The 21,403-nt window shown below is 41.5% G+C and overlaps 1 protein-coding gene across 1 annotated transcript in view; it reads left to right on the top strand.

Annotated features, from left to right (window-relative positions):
• IL23R (interleukin 23 receptor) overlaps positions 1 to 21,403 on the top strand; it is a 59,001-nt gene that overhangs the window by 23,095 nt on the left and 14,503 nt on the right. Inside the window, exon 7 of the mRNA XM_036753307.1 lies at positions 4,187 to 4,343. Within this exon, the coding sequence (XP_036609202.1) occupies positions 4,187 to 4,343 (157 nt within the window). The remainder of the gene's footprint in view (positions 1 to 4,186; positions 4,344 to 21,403) is intronic.

The raw sequence follows: 21,403 nt of genomic DNA, 5'->3' as shown, positions 1-21,403 counted from the left end.
TCCTTATTTTTATAAGTGAACAACCTGAAGCCCATTGAGGTAAAGTATATTGCCCAAAGTCACATATTTCTAGTAAAAGATGGGATTTGAAGCCAAGTGTTCTGACTCCAAAGCCAATGGCCACTCCTCTCCATGACCTTTGTCTCCAGCCTAGGCTTCAACTGGACATTTGCTTTCTGGTGGTCTAAGATCTGAGGGGATCCAGTCTGGTACCGTTAGTGATATTACACTTCCTTGTTTCCTTTTGAGTTTCTGAACAGAGCTGTATAAAGCAGGATCTGGTGTCTAGAGGTGGCCAGCAGATCGTATGGGGCTGAGTGGGCTAGTTGACACATAGTCAGTCACAACAACTGGGCACCTACTATGTGCCAGGTACTGTTCTATGTGCTGGGGACCCCAAATATACAAACAAAATAATCCCTGACATCTAAATTCTTGTTAATTGATTCTACGAGAGGGAAACATGACAGGCAAAAATATATTAGACCTAAATACAAAGTAATTTCAGTGATGGGGGAATGGAGAGAACCAGAGAGCAGCAAAACTAGACACTTGCCTTAGGAGAGGTGGGAAGAATTACACTTTAGGAAATGAGTCAAGTCATCAAGTCAACAAGAATTTATGAAGCACTATGCTAAGTGCTAGGGATACAAAGAGAGGTAAAAACCAATCCCTGCCCTCAAGGAGCTCCCAGTCAAACGAGAGACAACATGCAATCACCTATGTACAAATGAGATTTCTGTAGGATAAATGGGAGATCTTCTCAGAGGGAAGACTAAGAACCATAATTTATGTGCTTCCCAGAGTTGCTGGTTGTGTGATCATGGAAGAATCTTAGTATGTTTCCTTTTCTGTAAAATGGGATAGAAATAACTATAATACCTACCTCTCAGGTGGTTGTGAGGGGCAAATGAGAAAAATGCATAAAGGGCTTTGTAAGGCTTAAAGTTATAAAAATGTTAGCTATTTTATTTTATTTATTTATTTATTTAATTTAAATTTATTTATTTAACATATTTAGTTTAACATTTGTTTTTTTTAAATTTTGAGTTCCAAATTCTCTCCCTCCCTGCCCCCAGCTGTTGAGAAGACAAGCAATATGATAGCAATTATACATGTGGAGTCATGCAGAACATTTCCATTTGATATGTTTTCTAAGAATAAAATAACTGGTTCAGAAACAATCAGTCCTTACTGCGGGGGAGGGGAAGAGCTTATGAGCTCCCCCCAGCCCTACTTTGTTAAAGCATGGCTGAACTTCTCTTGAACTTGTACCCAAACTTGTCGATAGCACCTCGGATTTCTGATAAATCACTAGGGCTAATTTGATTGCATTTCCTGTGTGAGCCTGGCATTTCTTATCTCTGTATTGGTCCAGGCAGCTTGGTTACTTTCTCTATAACAGTCAAACACGCTGCCTGGAGAAGCGCCTTGGAAGGTTTCAATTGCTTTCTCTGGCATCTCCAGGTGTGTTTTTCCTATTTCTCCTTGGATCTTTGGTACTGACTTTTTTTCCCTTCACCCCCAGGGTTCAATCTATTTGCCTTTCATAAGGGTAGGGACAGGACTTGTGATTTCAATGGCATCAGGAATTTCCTGGATGAAGAAACTCCCTTGCAGCTTAGTACCTTCTTGCAAACTTATTTAGACCATTTCTGGGTCCCTGAAAAGTCAGATGATATGGCCAGGGTGACACTGACCATATGGGTCAGAGGTAGGACTCCTGACTCTGGGGCCAGATCTCTATCCTCCATACATGCCACACTCCCTCTCAGGATTTTCATTGTATCTGGACACTATGCAGTGAGAACAAAATTAAGAATTCAGCCTAAAAATGAGCAATTTAAAATTCCACAAGAGGTCTCTTTCACCTGTAACTCATTCATAGTAGGTGGAAGGAGCCATTTTCATTGGCAGTCAGAGCTGGTGGCACAGGGAGTAGCTGGGAGCAGACATCAGATGTGTAATGTTCAAAGCAGGAGGCAGTTGAATATGTATGGAGAGTCAGCAAGAGCAGAGAGACTTGGGTTCAAATTCTGACTCTGACACTTCCCATTTCTCACCTTTGCACCAGCCTATCTTTCCAGCTAGGTGGCGTCATAGTGCACAGAGTGCTGGGCCTAGAGTCAGGAAGACTCATCTTTCTGATTCAAATACGGCCTCAGACATTTCGTAGAAGTGTGACACTGGGCAAGTCACTTAACCCTGTTTAACCCAGTTTCTCATCTGTCAAATGAGCTGGAGAAGGAAATGGCAAACCACTCCAGTATCTCCACCAAGACCCCAAATGGGGTCACAAAGTGTCAGACAGAACTGATAAACAACTGAATAACACCTCTCCAGACTTTTTTTTTTTACATGATTCCCCTCTACACATTCTAGAGCAAGTATTCTTAACATTGTTGTGTGTCCTGGCCTTCTCAGAATCATGTTCTTAAATGCGTAAAATAAAATACCTAACATTGCAAAGAAAACCAGTTATATTGAAGGACAGTTCTCAAAATATATTTTCTAAAAAGTTCACAGACACCAGGTTAAGAACCCCTGCTCTAAATTCTGTGCAAACTGGACCACTTGCAGCTCCTCAAATCCAGAACTTGCCCTGCTCCCCATCCCTGAATTTGGTGATCCATCTCCTGCCTGTGCTTTTGCAGAGGCTGTGCCCAATGCCTGGAATGCCCTCCTTCCTCCAGCAGCATTCAAGGACTAATGTGGGTGCCGTGCCCTACAGGAAACCCTTCTGGAGCCCCCAAGTTGAAAGTGTCCTCTCTCTACTCAAATGGCTTTGTACTTACTCCTCTGCATAGCTGTTTATGTCTCTGCCTGCCCTCCCCCAATTCTGAACTAGACTGTATGGTCCTTGAAAACAGGGACTGTGATGTTGTATCCTGTGATATAAGGCACAGTGCCTTGCATCTAGAAAGGGCTTCAAAAACACTTTTTTCATTAAATTGAACTGAACTCTGTCTCCCTGGCCAAGTCACTTAATTTTGCCTGCCTTGATTTCTTCATCTGTAAAATGGCGTTAATAGCAGCACCTCTCTCCTGGGTTTTTGGACAGATCAAATGGAATAATATTTGTAAAATGCTTTGTGGACCTCAAAAAGCTATTTAAGAGCAGCTGCTTGGGGGCCTAGTTCACGGAATGCTGGACTTGGGGTCAAGAAGACATGAATTCAAATCCTACCTCAGATGTTTACTAGCTAAGGGGCTCTGGGCAAGGCATTTAACCTCAGAAACTCATCTGTAAAATGGGGTGATAATAGCACCTACGCTACAGGGTTGTGAGGATTAAATGGGATAGTACTGGTAAAGTGCTTCGCAACCCTCAAGGAGCCACATAAATGCTTATTATTGTTGTTTTTGTTATTAGACCTGAACTTGGAGGAAGACCTGAGTTCAAATGTTGCCACTAGTCCCAGTGTCTTTGAGTAATTCAATTAACCTTTAATGCTCAGTTTCCTTACCTGTAAAATGGGCATCATAGTGGTACCTGTCTCCCAGGGTGGTTGTGAGGACCACATGAGATACCGTATGAAGAGTTCTTTGCAAACCTTAAATCCCTTTCTATAAGCTAGCAACTATATCATCAGCGTCATTTACCAGCTAGTATCATTATTGGGAAGCTCAGAGTATAAAACGTCTTGTTTTTTCAACCCTTGAAGCCTGGAGCATCATTATGTGTAGCGCACTCTGTCCTTCACTGTGCCTGGAGGTTTTTATTAACTTGTTTCCTTGTGCCGCTGGGATGTTCTCCTTCCATGGCTTCCTCCAGGACTTTCTTCGGGAGACCTTTCCTGGAGCCTTCCCTCTGAGGTTACTTTGTAACCAGTCTATGTATCTTTATGTAGCTATTTCTGAGGCAGTTGTCTCCTTCATTAGAATAGAAACTCCTTGAAGACAGGGACGGTTTCACTTTTGTCTCTGTGTGCCCAGCACTACTCCTAGCCCACAGACAGCGCTTAATAAATGCTTGTTAGTTGATGCTCGGTATGACTTTAGGACTAGCCGTACTTAAACAAGAATCCAATCTATCACCTACCCAGCAAAGGGTCAACAATCTGAGCTGAAAGACCTGCCAATGAGCGAAACCCCCTCTTCTCCCGGGGACTCACTCTGCCTCTGGACGGCTATTCTCTGGGAAGCTTTTCCTAAGCCGGAATCTGCCTCTGTTTCTCAATTTCAGGTCAAAGAGCTGGAAAGCACTTCGACGTCAGCTCAACACATAGAATACAATCTGAAGCCTGGCACCAAGTACGCGTTTCAAGCCCGATGTCGACAGACCGGGAGGAAGTTCGGGCCGGAGTGGAGCGCACCCTTTTTCCACACAACCCCAGAAGCAGGTGAACCCTTCAGGAGATTTAATTCAGCTCCTTCTCCTTTACGTCTGCCCTTGTGTTCCCTAGGTAGGACCACTCACAGGGTTGTTTTCCCCTCCTCACCTTCTGGTTGGTAGTCATTGACAAAGATTCCCAACATGGCGCGGGAGATCGAGCCTTGGGCTTGGAGTCAAGTTAGTCCAGGTCTTGGAATCTTGCCTAAGATATTTGACTCTAGACAAATCTTGGCCTCAGTTTTCTCATCTACAAAATGGAGATAAATTTTACAGACTTGTGGTGAGGACCAAATTAGATTACCTAGATTTTATAAACTGACTATATAACTGTGGCACAGATCTGGAGGTAGCCGTGCCCTTAAAGACCATCTAGTCTAGCTTCTTTATTTTACAGATGAGGAAACTGAGGCCAGGGAAATTAAGTGGCTTGCCCAAGGTTCCATAGGTGATTCAGGTTTTGAACCCACATTCTCTGACCCTATTGCACTATACATTTTCCCAGTATAAGGATTCCTTTTGAAAATAAAAAAAATCCAGCTCTCTCACATCGCAGTAGTTATACGATTAATGAAATAGTAGAATCATAGCTTTAGAGCCAGGAGGGGCTTAGGAAAGGTCGACTAGTTTAACTCCCTCATTTAGTAGGAGAGAAAAGGAAGGTAGAGGGAGGTTAAGTAATGTTCCCCAGGTCACAGAGATAGTAAGTGAAAGAAATGGAATTTGAACCCACATCCCTTGACTCCCAAGACCAGCTCTCTTGTTGAGCAAGACAATACACGATGACCCAAAACTCCTATGAACTCAGTAATGCTTTAAGTGAATTTGTGTTTTACCGATCACAACAGCATTGCATAGGTTTGAAAAGAACCAACAACCCTATGTACAGGACTTCTTATCTATTCCATCCATAACAGATATGTTTAGTTATTTATTACATTGAGTCATTCTGCCCAATTTTTGGAGCAAAAAAAGATCAATATGAACTTCTTAGTTCACTTGTGTATTCCTGGATCCTTTGGAATAATTCTGAGCGGGGGGACTGCCCTAGCAAACGATTTAACTGGATAGATGTAATTATACAGTATTATGACAGTCATCCTCTATGGGCCTCAGTTTCCTTTTTTGTAAAATGAAGGAGGTGTATAAAATGACCTCTAAAGTCTCTTCTCAGCTCTAACGTTCTTTAATTCTGGTCTAAAAGTAAACTCGGGCTTTTGAAGGAAGACAAAGATGAGTTGAAATGTCTCGAGCGACCTCTGCTGCCCACTCTTAGAAAGGCAATCTTAAAAACAAAAAATGGCTGGCTGGTTTTTTTCTAATGTTAAATCATCTCACCCACTCACTCACGCATCTTTTTTCATAGAACCACCAATCACAATCTGGTCCAGTCACATTCTGGTCCAGTCACACTGGCCTGCTAGCCGGGCACCGTCCATGACGTGGCATTTCCCACCTCCCTGCCTTTGGACGAGCATCCCCACTCCATGCTTGGAGTGTGTTCCCATGTCATCTCTGTCTCCCAGAGCCCCTTGACTCCACCAAAGCACAGCCCAAGTAGCCCCTCCTACTTGAGACCTTTCCTATTCCCTCTCAGTTGTTAACATTATCTCCCCTTGGAAATTATTTTAAATTTTGTATTTTCTTACCTCTGTTTATGTTGTATCACCCAGTGAAATGTTGGGCAGACTGTTGTTTATATCTTTGTGTCTGTACCAACCAGCACAGTGATTTGCATACGTTAGATGCTTAATGAATATTTGTTGAATTCAATTATCTTTTACTTAGACACTCAGTGTTTCTTGGCCCATTCTAGTCTTAAGGTCCCAAACCCTAAGAATGGAAGTGTTAACTTGCAATGGTTATTGTTTAGGCCAGTGATAACCACACCTTTTTTGACTTAATTTTTTAAAAGATTCTGCATGAGCCTCCAATATATATATATACATTTATCTACAAATGATATGGGTACAATTTTCCTTACACAGTTCCTTATGTATATTATAAAATGTACACAAAATATACATTTAAAAGGGGTATATAAAGACAAAAACAATACTTTAAATTTCTTATTGATTAATGGCACAAAGTAATTGAAAAATTACATTTTGAAAAATCTCATATACATCCTAGGTGATAGGCTGGATGTGGGAAGATTCAAATAAATAATAAAATAACATAATATAAAATTATATTATGTGTAATAGGTTAATAAATAAACAATGATTGTCCATTAATCTGATCAGTGTGCAGAGCACCTGACTCATAGGGACATGTGTATTGGTTTTGGCTTGACTTGATCAGTCTAGCTAGCCATGCAGGAGAATCTCTCTCTTTTAAAAAAAACCTTTTAGTTTCTTTTAATATTAAAGAATACCCAACATAATATTCAAGTCATAGGTCGAAAGTTAGTGACTATCACAGCCTTTCAGGGTTTCTCTGTGTGTGAATATCCCCATAATGCACTGCAGAAACAGCAAGTGACATCTCAGCCAAATGTTTTCAGTATAAATCAACCCATGCCTCAATCATTACATGGTTCAGATTCATTGGACCTTTCCAATGTTTGGCTATTTTAGCTATATTTCTGTATGATCCCAGCATCATATGTTTAGAGCTGGGAGGCACCTTTGAGGTCAGCTGGCCCAGCCCTGCATTTTACAGACAAGAAAATGAAGAGGCTTCCTCGAGGTCGGTCCCTCTGGGAAGATGGAGCAGAGCCAGCCTGGCATTCAAATCCAGCGGCGCTGACTCCAAACCAAGCACCCTCTCCAAGCGGCAGGCTCACTCCTGAGTGTGAGGAGCAGTGAGCAGAGCAGTTTGGTTGGACCTCGGAGTGAAGGGAGGGAAATAAGATGACAAATAAGGGAATTTATACTAGTCCTTGAGGAAAGAGGGAGGGCAGGGCCAAAGAAGAAGGCGATGTTCCTGAAGGCATGGGAGAACAGGTACCATTGGGGAGCAGTATCAGTGGGTACCACTCCCTCTACTGTCCCCGGTTCTATAGGCAAGCTGGTGACTCAGCCATACAACACAGTGTACATGCCCTCCCATCCAAGCCCCAAAGCCGCTTGGGGCTCAAACTTCTCAGTTTTAGACAAAGAACTAATGCAGTTTACTAAAGGCTAACTCATAAAGAAAGTCTGTACTGGCATAATTGAATTAGCTGATCTCTCATTTAGAAACATTTTTTCTTTTGTTGTTTATTTTTTTAAAAAGTAACATTCAGTTCTAATACTTCCCCCACTCACCCAGAAAGCCTTCCCTTTTAATAAGGATTTTAAATGAACACACACACACACACACACACACACACACACACAGAGTTCAGTAAATCCAATCAACACACTTGACAGTGGAGGCAACATTTTGCACACCTAGGCCCCCACCTCTTCAGTAAAGGGAGAGAAACACATTTTCTCATCTGTGCTCTGGGGCCAAGCTTAGTTCTTATACCTGGGTAGGGTTCAATTTCATTTTTCATTTAGGAATTTTTAGACACATCCATATCTGGCACTTGGTAATATTGTGAGACTGTCTTCACAAGAGCCTTCTTTCTAAATCCCTTTATGTCCCCCAGGAAAACTCTAACATGGTACTTCCCCAATCAGGCAATTTGTCCTTTTCCAACAGTCATGCACCCAGCTCTTTGGTGGTCCAGTGGGGCCCATGGACCCCTTGTCAGAATGATGTGTTTAAATATATAAATAAAATAGAGGACCACAAAGGAAGCCAATTGTACTGAAATTACTATCAAAAATACCTTTTAAAAAATGTTTATGGCCCCCAGTTTAAGAATCTCCTCCATTACCAAATGCTACTCTTAAAAACGTACAACTTCATTCATACTAAGGTGTGAATGACTAACTTCAAACCTCAAGAAACCTTTATATAAGCCTCACCTACATGTGAGTCACCATGCTGTGCATGCAAAGAAAAATTTGAAACAGTCCTTGACTCAGAGAACTGGCATTTGTCCCACTGAGAAATGATAAAACACACCCATGGGACAGGAGAAAAGGCAGAGAGTCTGGAGAGCTTACTCCTGTGTCATCTTGGGCAAATCACTCCCCATTCTTGGGGCTTCTTCTGCTCTTTATCTGAAAATATGCGTGGGACTGGAGGAGAGAGATGATCTTTGAGGTCCTATCTGGCTCTAAATTTTCAAGGAGAAAGTAACCTCTTAGTGGGTAGGGGACGCATAAACCGAGGGGGTGGCTCCCTCTGGAGCTGGGCTTTGAAAGAAGATAAAGATTCTGGAAGGCAGCAATAAAGAAGGAGTCCATTCCAGGCAGGGGAATCTGTCCAGAGATGAATCGTGGAGCGTGGGAAACACTTGAAGCCTAGCTTGGCTAGAACGTTGAGTTCCAGGAAAGTAAGAGTGGATGTCTACAGAGCCCTTTAAGATTTGCTGTGAGTTTCACATAGGGTGTTCCACTGGACACTGCCGCCCAACCAGCCTCTTGGGTTGGAAGGAAAAGTGTTATAAGCCACATTTTATAGATGAGGAAACTGAGATTCCCAAAGGTAATGTGACTCACCCAGGACAATGCAGCCAGTGAGAATCAGAGGTGGGATTCAAGCTTAGATTTTTTTTTTTTGTTCCAAATCTAGTATGCTCTATCCACTAAGCCACACTGCCTCAGTTAGGAAGAAAAGTGATATGAAAAGTCAGAAAGGTGGGTTGGAGTTACATGGTGGGCGGCTTTAAATGCCAGCCTGAGAAATTTGTGTTTGGGGAGCCACTGAAGATTTTTGAATGGGGGAGTGCCGTCTCCAGAGCTCCATGCGTTAAGGCATAATGCCTCCCTTTAAGGCGACTGAATCTGTGGATAGATTTCAGGGGGTCTGTCAACCTGGATGAGGAAGAAAAACTACATAGTGGTTTTCATTAACCTGTAAATGAAATTTTTAAAAATTAATTTATTCATTTTTAGTTTACAACATTCAGTTCCACGAGCTTTTGAGTTCCAAATTTTCTCCCCCTCCTTCCTCTCTTTCTTGCTCCCCACTCCCCAAGGCAGCATGCAATCTGATATGATACATTCACAGTAAACATATTTTCACATTAGTCATGTTGCAAAGAAGAATTATAACCAATGGAATGAACCACAAGAAAGAAGAAACAAAACAGAAAAGAGAGAGCGAATAGTTTGATTCAATCTGCATTCAGACTGCATAATTCTTTCTCTGGATGTGGATAGCATTTTCCATCATGAGTCTTTTGGAGTTGTCTTAGAACCTTGCTGAGCTGAGAAGAGCCAAGTCTATCCAAGTTACTCATCACACAGTGTGGCTGTAACTGTGTACAATGTTCTGGTTCTGCTCCCCTCACTCAGCATCAGTTCATATGAGTCTTTCCAGGTTTTTCTGAAGTCTGCCTGCTCATCATTTCTTATAGCACAATAGTATTCCATTACATTCATACACCACACTTTGTTCAGTCATTCCTCAATTGATGGGCATCCCCTCAATTTCCAATTCTTTGCCACCACAAAAAGAGCTGCTATAAATATTTTTGTTCATGTGGGTCCCTTTCCCACTTGTATGATCTCTTTGGGATACAGCCCTAGAAGTGGCATTGCTGGGTCAAAGGGCATGCACATTTTTATAGCCCTTTGGGCATAGTTCCAAATCCACAACTGAAATTTAGCATTCAGGGGCAGCCAGGCGGCACAGTGAGTGGAGCACTGACCTGAATCAGGAGGACCTGAGTTCAAATGTGACCTCAGACACTTGACACACTTACTAGCTGTGTGACCTTGGACAAGTCACTTAACCTCAATTGCCCTGCCTTCCCCCCTCCAAAAAAAAAAAGAAATTTAGCATACTCTTCAGTTATGAATGTAGGCAACAAGACAATCCTGAGATGGAGGTCTGTAGGCCTCACCAGACTAGCAAAGGAGTCCATGACACAGTAAAGGCGCAGAAGCCCTACTTTGAGGGGTATGTGCATTTTAATAGGAGACTAAGTCTGAAACAAAAGAAATGAACCTCTAATTGTATACTTTTAGGCATTGCTGGACTTAGGGGATATTTGGGCATCAGCCGTAATACCAAAAATTCATAATCAAGTTACCTCCCTCTCCCATTTTATTTTTTTCTTTTCTCAAATGTTGCTATTTATTTTCTTTCAGTTCTGATATCATTTCCCCCTTGAAACCACATACCATTTCTCTCCCCCACCACGCAATCCTTGCTTATAACAAATAAGTGCAGCCAAGCAAGAACAAGTCCACACACTGACCCTATCTGAATGTGCATGCCACATTCTGTCCCCATAGTGCACCCTCTGTCCACCAAGAGGCAGGAAGCCATCATCACTGCATCTGCAGCGGTACTGACAGCTCACTGCACTGGGCAGGGTTTCAGACTCTTTCTTTCAGTGTGGTTTTCCTTTACCTTATTTTGGTCTTTACATAAATTGTTTGTTCTTCCAGTTTTGCTTACTTCACTCTACATATCCATTCATACAAGCAATTCTTGAATATCTTTGTATCCTTCATATCAGTTATTTCTAATAATTCAATATATTTTAGTACATTTATATCCCAAAATTTGTATGTCCCCAATAAATGGGAGCCCACTTTCCTTCCATTTCTTTGCTACTAATAAAAATGCAACTCTAAGTAGTTTTGCGTAGGAAGAGAAGAGTACAGACATTTATTAAACACCTACTAGAGCAAATGTGACCCTGGGCAAGTCATTTAATCCTCAGTTAACCCTCAGCCTCGGTTCCTTATCTGTAAAATGAGCTGGAGAAGGAAATAGCAAAGCGCCCCATTGTCTTCACCAAGAAAACCCCAAATGGGGTCACAAAGAGTCAGACATGACCGAAGCAGCTGAACCACAATGTTCCTGGTGCTGTGCTAAGCGCTTAATATATATGATCTCATTTGACCCTCACAACACCTCTAAGAGATAGGCTTTATATTATTATCCCCATTACAGATGGGGAAACTAAGGCAGATATTAAGTAATTTGCTGGGATGTCTGAAGCTGGATTTGAACTCAGGTCTTCCTGACTTGAAGGTCCAGCATTCTATCCACTGGGCCATCTTGTTGCTGCATATATGGGACCCCTCGTGACTTTCACTTCCTTGCAATATAGACCTCATTGTAGTATCATTGGGTCAAAGGCCATGTACAATTTGTAACTTTTTTAGTATAATTCTAAGTTGTTTCCAGTACGGGAAGACCATTCAGTGGTTTGTCTTTCCCCAGCCCCTCCTGCACTGATGATTCTCATAGTTTTTCGTCTTTGCCAATCTGATGGATGAGGTGCGAAACCTCAGAGTTGTGTGCATTTGAATTTCTCTCATTATTAATGATTTGGACATTTTTCCATATGGTTGTTGACAACTTGTGGGTTTTCATTTGAAAGCTATTGACCAGAGTTCCTGAAGTCTTTCAAGATTGTTTGCCTTGAGAATGCTATTGTCTTTCTCCTGGTTCTGCCCATTTCATTCTTCATCAGTTTACAAAAGTCCTCAAAATCGTTTGTCTTTATCATATCGATGTTCTATATTGTTCCCCTGGTTTTGTTCCATATCTGCTGTCTATCCTACTTCACTCCATATCAGTTCATAGAAGGCTCTTCATGTCTCTGTGAATTCACCTATCCCCTCATTTCTTACAGCCCAGTAGGATTCTGTCACATTTACATATCACAACTTCTTCAGCTATTCCTCAGTTGATGGGTGTCTCTTTATTTTCCGGGGTTTTCACCCCCACAAAAAAAGCTGCTATAAATATTTTCATACAACTAAGACTTTTTCCTCTTAAAAAAAACTCTTTTGGTTATAGGCTTAGCAGTGGTATAACTGGGTCAAAGGCCCTTGTTGCCTAATAACTTTTTGTGTATAATTCCATTTGGCTTTTCAGAATAGTTGTGCTCATTTATATATCCACCAATCGTATATTAATGTGCCTTTTTCCTCATAGTGCCTCCAAAATTTGTCATTTTCCTTTTTCATCATCTTTGAAACTCTCATATATATTTTTGTATACAGCGATTTTGTTTTGCTTGACTACGCATATTTATTGTGATAAATTTGTTTTTCTTTTCTTTTTTCCAGCGGGATGAGGGGTAGAGGGGAGGTAAAATAGATTGTCATTAACTTTTTAAAAAGAGAGATGGGGCGGGGGTGCTAGAGATGTAGAATGTTGCAGATAAGGTCACCATATTATTAGTTTCATGTAATTGTTTTATTTTATTACAGGATAGCTCTCATCAACATCTATAAGTGTTTATAATGTAAAAACAAAACATATCAATACAAATTTTCAAAAGGAAAAAGAGAAAACTCATCATTCATGTTTTTTTTTTGTATGGTGTGTGTATTTTCTTTTAATGTTGGTTTTTTTTTTGCTTTTCTTCTTCTAGATTGTCCTTCACTTCTATGTATTTGTATTCCCAATCTGTTATTCTTTCTTTAGTTTCTTTGATAAAACATGCCATCACAGATTCCAATTTTTCTCTCTTCTGCCCATGATTTCTGCTATGCAAGCCATACATTCTACTGTCATAATTCTCATTTCTCTTTTGAATTGCTCAGGAACAGTGTGTCATAATTTCATGTTCCCTTCAAATTCCATAGGGTCCCCTGTCTCATCAAGTGTTCCTTTGTTTTGCAATATTTATTCATAAATACCTTAATTTGTTTACTAGATATGGAGGCCAGATATCCTTCTGTTGTAAAGTTTAACCTGCTGGTTTATCTTCTTATATTCAAGGTCTTTGAGTTTTCTTCTTCTTGAGATCTTTGGTAATTTCAATCTCCACCCTCCCCACCCCCAAGCCCAACTCTGATCTTCCCCCATTCACTCTGACTTTCTCCTTGAAAGTCAGTTTCCTTGGGTCTCAAAATGTCTCAGCTTCCTCTCACGCTGTACAATCCATGCCTCATGAGCCTAGGTCTCTGCCCCAACTGACTTTTGAATGGTCAAAACAGGACCCAGATAGATGCTGTGTCCTTTCCCTAAGGCTTAGTGGAGAGCTGCACAGCTCCCCCTCCCCCAATACACACACACACACACACACACACACACACACACACTCAGTATCCAGTCCTGTTCCTTCTGTCCTTTACTTCTCTGGCTTCACACCAAACAATTCAAAGTTTTGCAGCACTAGTGCTACTGGGTTGTGACCTCTGGCAGGCTTTTTGCTCCTGAATGGCTAAGGCAGTGCTGGCTGGCTGTCACAGCCCTGGAAAACTGCTATAGCCTTTAGACAGGCTTCTCCATAGCACTGGAAGGGGGTCAGTATCAGGGTATGGAGGCAGGTTTTGTTGTTAAGTCTGTGCTGGATCGTTGGGTCTGCTGGTGTTCTCATTACTGGTAGCATGGGAGGTAGAGGAGGGATGCTGAGTGAGCTCAGGGTCAGGGAGCATCAGTTCATGGGTGTTTTTTTTTAAATTTTTTACCTCCTTTTAGATTTTGGGTGTTCTAGACCATTGAGATAGCTGATGTTGTTTTATCTTTGGTGCATAATTTCTATTTCAGAGAGTTATGAGGTGGGATAGATTCCTCTATTATCCCCTATTTTTTTAAATGATGTGGCATTTTATATTAAAAATGTATATTTATCTGGGGATTATTGTGGTATAAGATGTGAGATGTTGACCTAATTTCTTCCAAACTGCTTGGCAATTTTCACAGAAATTTTTGTCTTCACTCTAATAGTTGGTGTCCTTGAATTTATCAAACATCATGGCTTCAATATTCAATTACTTTGGGTCTTACTTACCTAGTTTATTCCATTCGACAATTTATTTTTTTAAACCAAAACCAAATGGTTTTAATTATTCCTCATTTGGTGTCTGGTGATGGTGGTTACTTTATTCTTACTGTATTTTGCTATTTCTTGCTCCTTCAGATTAATTTTTATCAACTTGTCTAGTTTGATAAATTAATTCCTTGGCAGTTTCATTGGAAAGGCACTAAATCTATAAATTAATTTTAATATTGTCATTTTCATTGTGAACAATTAATATCTTTCCAATTATTTCTCTTCCTTGATTTTTCTAAATAGTGTTTTAGTGGTAGTCATTTATATGCTGAGAGTGTCTTGGTAGGTTGACGTCCAGATATTTTATACATTTTGAAGTTATTTTGAAAAAAAATGTCTTTTTTTCTATCACTTCATGCTAAATTTTGTGAGTAAAATACAGAAAAGCTGATAATTTTTCTGTATTTGTTTTTTAATTTACTTTTTTAATGAAACTATTGGGTTTTTTTTTCCATATCATTTACAAAGAGGAAATTTTGCCTCCTCTTTGCCTGTGCTCATTCCCAGTTTTTTTTTTCCTTGTCTCATTACAAAACTAATATTTCTAGAGCCTTGTTGAATACTAGCAGTGATAATGGACATCCTTGCTTTACACTGATCTTTTTAGAAAGCCCTCTAGTTTTTTCCCCCATTATACATAATTCTGAATCCTATTTTAAAAAATCGATAGTTTTATCATAGTAAGGAAAAGCAACTAGATAGTACAGTAGAGTGTTAGATCTGCAGTTAGGAAGACTGCTATTCTAAACCAGCCTCAGGTACTTAGTTATAGGACCCCGGGCAAGTCATTTAACCTCTAGAGGTCTACCTCATTTTCTTCATGTGTAACAGGGTTGTTGTAAGTATAAAAGGAAATAATATATGAGGGAATGTAATAGTGAGCACACAATGAGTTACAGCTAACTTGATATAGTAGTAGGGCATGAACTGGTTTCTGGAGTTGAAGGAGACTGGGTTCAGATCCTGTCTCTGATACTCGCAAACTGACATTAACCAATCCGGCCCTCAGCTTCCTCCTGTGTAAAATAAAGGGGCGGGGCTAGAGGATCTCTAAGGTTCTTATGAGTTCTAAATTCATTATCCTGATATAGTTTTTCGTCATAGAAAGACAAATGCAAACTTGAGCGTTGAAGGTGTTAGGGTTCAGCAGTACCTGATACCAGCAGAGAAAGCTTTCCTCTCCTCCGAGATGTTGTAGATTTCATAGCACTAATGGAGGAAGTACTTAAGACCTATTATACCTTTAATGAGAAGGCAGAGGCTGGGAGGGAAGGGGCTGGCAAATTTACAGTAACTAATTAAGTTGCCTGGTTCCCAGGTGAAGGTTTTGTTGCTACTTGCAGTAGCAAAGGTTCCCACAGACACTGTTTTAATGATGGCTCAGTGTGCAGGGATTTTTTTTTTCCTGTTTTTTTTTTCTTTCTTTCTCCCAACCTGTCTCAAGATCAGAACGAGTAAGAGCAAGAGGTTAGACTGCATTTTCTGGTCTCACGAAATCTCACTATCTCAGTGAGCCTTCTGTGCCCTGCCCAGCTGTAGTTGAGAGTCCTGACTTTAGTCAAAAAGCTTGGGTTCAAATGCTACCTCTTGTATTTATCCACTGTGTCATTTCACCTTTAGGAGCGTCAGTTTAACTATCTGGAGAAGGGGGGAGGAATCATACTTAGAGTTGTTGTTCAGTCGTTTTGCAATCGTGCCCGACTCTCCATGACCCCATTTGGAGTTTTCTTGGCAAAGCTACTGGAGCGGTTTGCCATTTCCTGCTCCATACCTCCCGTGGTTGTTGGCTGGAATGAAGTAACGTCTGCGAATGGCTTGGCCAAGTTTAAAGGGCTGTTTGAATGTCAGTTATTTCTTAAATGTTTATTTCACAAACTACTTCAGCTTCCAGTTAGGGACAGAGACCTTTGTTTTCCACCAGTCCTTCTATTACCCGGATCGCAAATTATCTCCAAGTCAATCTTAGAGTTGACCAGAGCTCAGAAAAGTGAAGGCACTTGCCCAGGGTCACACAGCTAATTACCAAGCATCTATTGTAGACCATTCCAGCTTAGTGTACTTCCCCTCCAAATGCTATCGGGGGATTCTAATTCATTTATAATTCCTCTACAGCTACATGAGGAACTTTTACGGAAAATAGCACGTATTTAAAAATCTAACCCGTCTATCGTAGCAGTAACATGAAAGGGTTTTATGCTGTTATTACCCATCGCTGTTTTGTCAAATACATAGTGTTCTCTTTCAGAACGGGCACAAAGACATCTTTGTGAAAAATAAAACGTACTAAAAATTTCATTAAAAAATTCACTAAGTCAGTAATAGAAATGATAGCAAGCATCTGTAATAAAGGGCTTACCCTGTGCTGGAAAGTGTTCTGGGTGCTGAGGATATGAACACAAAAAAGAAACCGTCCCTGCCCTCAAGGAGCTTCCCTTCTATTGGGGGAGACAGTAACAAGTACACAGACTTCTTCTTCTTCTTCTTGTTTGTCTTTCTCAAAGAGGACCAGTGACTGAGTCACAAGGTGATGTCTTGAGCTGCATATGGATTGGATTTCAGTGATTTCACTCTCTCCTCCAGAGTCTCTGGAGTCCACATTTACGTGTCTGCAGTACACCAAGTGGGTATTGGGGGATGGGGAAGCTCTAGCACCCCGGGAGATCTGGGAAGGCTTCATGGAGAAGGCAGTGCTTGGTTTGTCTTTTTTAAGTAAGCATTTACATGGGGCGTTTAACGTTTGCAAAGCCCTTTACATGTATAAAAATAATGATAATAATAAGTAGCATTTAATAGCACGTACTGTGTATGTAGGCATATTACAATTATCTCATTTGTTCCTCATAACAACCTCAAGAAATAGGTGCTGAGGGTCCTATGAGTTCTAAATTATTAGTATCCTTATTTTATCTCTTTACAACAACCTTACAAGGTAAGTACTAATATTCGCATTTTACAGATGAAGAAACTGAGACAGGCAGTGATTAAGTGACTTACCCAGGGTCACACAGCTAGTAAGTTGTCTGAGCCGAGATTTAAACTTGGGTCTTCCTGACTTTGGGTTTAGCATTCTGTCCGCTGGATCACCTCGCTGCCTTTTCTTGAATTAAGTCTTGAAGGAGATTCAACTTTCTAAGAGGCAGAGGTAAGGAAAGAGGACATTCTAGGCACTGAAACCAGCTAAGGTAAGAGCATGGAGATGGGAAATGGAGCACCATGCATAAGAAGCAAGGCAAATGAATTCCTACTATTATATTAATATATTATTAAATAAGATATTGTAGGGGGTACAGTGGATAGAGTGCTGAGCCTGGAGACAGGAATATTCATCTTCCCAAGTTCAAATCCAGCCTCAGACACTTGCTAGCTGTATAACCCTGGGGAATGTCAGTTAACCCTGTTTGCCTTGGTTTCCTCATCTGTAAAATGAGAAGGAAATGGCAAACCACTCCAGTATCTCTCCAAGAAAACCCCAAACGGGGTCATGAAGAGTAGGATGTGACCGAAAAACAACAAATATATCATTATTTTGTAATTATTTTATTATTACTTAGTTCAGAGAACAGCTACGTATTAAAGAAAAGTATGTTAAATAAAGCTGGAAAAGTAGAGGGGAACCAGATTTCAGAGGGCCTTAAGTGCCAGTATTAAAAGTGCCCAGGAGTGTGGTGTAGTAGAAGGAGTTATTGGATTTAGCACTGCCCCTTACTAGCTGTGTGACCTTGGTCAAATCCCTTGACCTCTTCATGCCTCAGTTTCCTCATCAGCAAAGTGAAGGGGTTAGACTCTGGTCCAGGTGGACTCTTAGGTCCCTTCCTTTGTTTTCAATGCTTGTTTACCCATGAAATAAAGATGTGTGACTTTTCTTCAAGATTATCTCAAAATTATAATTTTGACTTTTCTTAGGAGGCTTTGGTTGTTTTTTTTAACATGGCCCCCCCACCCCAGCCCCGAGTCTGTATGATAGAGTCCCTCTTCTTATCAGCACACATTTTGCAAGAGTTGCCGTTGGCTCAGAACTTTTCAGAAACAAGCCAGCAGTAAGACTGGAAAGCAGCTCAGTGTCCCAGCCTCATATCCCTAACAGAAACAAATATTTTCTCTGTACTGGAACACGTTCTACTCAGAGTTTCCATTATCCCCACAAATAACAAACTGGATGATAACATAATACTTGGAAACATTTTTTCAAAGCTCTCCCTGGCCGTGAGTTTCCCCAAAGAAGTAACTTTTGGGAGCCTGGACCAAGTAGGAGCACCAGTTAGTTCAATACCTGGACCAAGTGGTTGTTGTCCACCCATGTCACCTGACATGTCACCTAACAACAACTGACATTTGTAAAGCCCTGGAGAGGTTCCCAGGCACTTCTGTAGATTGCCTGCCAGCAACCTTGAGAAAGGCATCCCCTTTTTACAGATGAGGAGAGCTATACCCCTTATACAGGTCCTTGTTACCTTGTCACCTCTCATCTAAACTAATAAGGCAGCAGCTTCCTAGCTGGTCCCCTCGCGCCCAGTCTGGACAGCCCCCAGTCCTTCTCCAACACAGCAGGATATCCTTAAAACAGGAATGGGTTCGAATCACTTCCCTGTTCAAGGAGTTTCAGTGGCTTTCCGTGGCCTTGTAGATAAAATACAAACAGTTTTGTCTTTGAAGCCTCCACAGTCTGGCAACGAACTATCTTTCCATAGTGACTGCACGTTTCATATATTTCCTTATCTCCATTCATGTTGCTGTCCCTCCCTAGAATGTGAACTCCCGCAGGTTCTGAATTACTTTATTTTTGTCTTTCCAACATCTTCCACCTATATAAAATCATATGAAATATAAATGCTAGTTATTATGATTATTATATTATGTCCACGTAGGTGGTTTTTCTCTAAATGACATCTCATATCAGGGATGCAGCCCAAATTGGGGGCAGCCAGTGTTTGAACCAGGAAAATGGAGCTGAGCTCAGCATCTTTTCCTTCTCTCAAAATATGCTCCTCTTTCGCTCCCTCAATCCACAAGCTTTTACTAAGCCCCTGCTGTGTGCCAGGCACTGGGCTAGACTCTGTTGTAAAGAGGCTTGCACTTTCGTAGCAACAATCCGGCTAGCAGCTGCTGTGGGGATGTAAAACCAACAACAACCAGCTCACAGAACGCTGCAAGCCCAGGTTCTTTTGATCTGCTTTACTAGGGAAAGCAACATTAAGGGGTTAACACTCTTACTTTAATCTAACACACAAATATCATTCACTCAGCTCAGGGGGAAAAGCCAGCACCCTGAGCTTCAGAGGAAATACAAACAAATTACAAACATCCACAGACAGACCTTGTCTGATTCAAATCTCAATTCAGTTACCAGAGTTTAACAAAGTCCCAACATCTGGGATTACAAGCTGGAGGGCTCTTAACTGCAGCTGCCCGGAGTGAGAGCCTTAAGCAAATAGCTCTGCCTTCCCTTTTTATGCACTCTTTAGCTGTCATCAAACATCATCTGAGCGGCCAGAACTTAATCTCTTACTGCTGGCTCTGGAGTTAGCACCTCCCTTCATTGGCTGCACCTGGGGCCCCACCTTAGTTACCAATTCACACCCACATAGGCTTAGCACCTAATAGACAGGGGTGTGCGCCTGGGGCTTAGCACCTAGTAAGACTCAATCAAAGACACTGAATTAATCAAAGGAAACAAAGGCCAAACTCTCCAAGGACACTTGACTGAATGAGTGCTAGGAGCCCATCTTGATCCCCAATACAACTTTACATAGATAAATATGTGCAAGACAAATGTAAATAGAATAAATGCAAATAACTATAAGATATAAGGGAATTTAAGATGGGGGGGGGGGTTAGGGAGGGAGGAAGGAAAAGAGGGAGGGAGGACACTGGCCTTTAAGGGGCCAGGAAGGGCTTCTTGCACAAGGCGGTGTGATTCTCCTTCACATCACTGTTTGGGGTGGGAGCAGGCCCTGCCATTCACTCACATCTCTCATGTTCCCAACGGGAGGGGGGGGCAGCTTTGACACTGCCCAGTGGCATTCAGTGGCCAAGCTCTGTCGATTTGGAGCTGGAGTTGACCTTAGGGGTTATCCATTGAGGGAGGGGCCTGATCCCAAGGGTACTTCCTGCTTTTGGTCCTTCTCCGACTCCCGCTGCCTCCACCCAAGTAAATACCCTTATTACTGAGCCTTCTGCAGTAGAGTCTCATCCAGTCTCCTTTGTGCCTCTTCTGTGAAGTCATCTTGAGTTCCTCATGAATAATTCACTTTTCCCCATGTGCTCCACATGGCGCCATCTTTGCATTTCTCTAATGCAATTATTTTGTGCGATGGTCATCTATCACATCCCCCATCCATGAAGAAGATCAGCCAATCAATCAAAAAAGCATTTATGAAGCGCCTACTATGTGCTAGGCACTGTGCTAAGCACTGGAGATTCAAAGAAAGGCCAAAAAAAAAAAAAACCCCACGGTTCCTCTCTTCAAGCTGCTCACAGTCTAATGAGGGGAGAAATCCATGTACACACACACACACACACACACACACACTACATAAAGAGAAGGCAACCCTAGAGAGAAAGGCACCAGAGAGACAGTACAGGGACCAGGCCCCAGTGTTTAGCCCACTTGCTCAAGCCAAAGAATTTGTCCCTAGAGGCAACGTCATGGGGTACTCCGTGACCCTAAGCTAAGCTGGTCCTTAGAAAGCAGATAACTTGCTGCTGAGCTGTTATTCAGAGCCTTTCCAGCACTTGCCTTTCTCTGTATCCCCAGTGGATAGCACAGCTCCTGGCACCTAGTAAGTGACTAACAAATGCTTGTTGACACCTACCAGAACTTCTGCTTAATTTGTATAGCCTTTGAGAACCAGGAGTCCCCCAGATGCCACAGTGAGATGTTGGAGAAAGGAAGGAATGCCCAACGTTGGGGAGCTCACAAATTGTCCTGCAGCATCCAACTGTTCCAATTTTACAGGTACCTTGTTCAGATGCCTAGCAAAATGTTCTGCATACAGTTGGTGACTAATAGTTGTTTGTGGAATTTAATTAAATATGTAAAAGGAAAGGAATATTGAACTAATGTTCTATGTTGTGGTTTGCACAGTTTGACTTTCCACCAACATTGTAATTATAAGACAGGGGTCATCTAGCCCAATTTCCTTATTTTAAAGATAAGAAGCCTGAGGCCCAGGGGTTAAGGAACTTCTCAAGTCTCACAGTGAGGTCACGGATCTGTTGGAACTTGGACTATTTTAGTACTATTAGTACTATCTATTTAACTAGTGCCCTTGTGGGGC

Source organism: Trichosurus vulpecula, chromosome 4, assembly GCF_011100635.1.
Source record: "Trichosurus vulpecula isolate mTriVul1 chromosome 4, mTriVul1.pri, whole genome shotgun sequence".
In the NCBI taxonomy this organism is placed as follows: Eukaryota; Metazoa; Chordata; class Mammalia; order Diprotodontia; family Phalangeridae; genus Trichosurus; species Trichosurus vulpecula.
The sequence above is the reverse complement of the archived record's forward strand: the minus strand, read 5'-3'. Positions and strand labels throughout refer to the sequence as shown.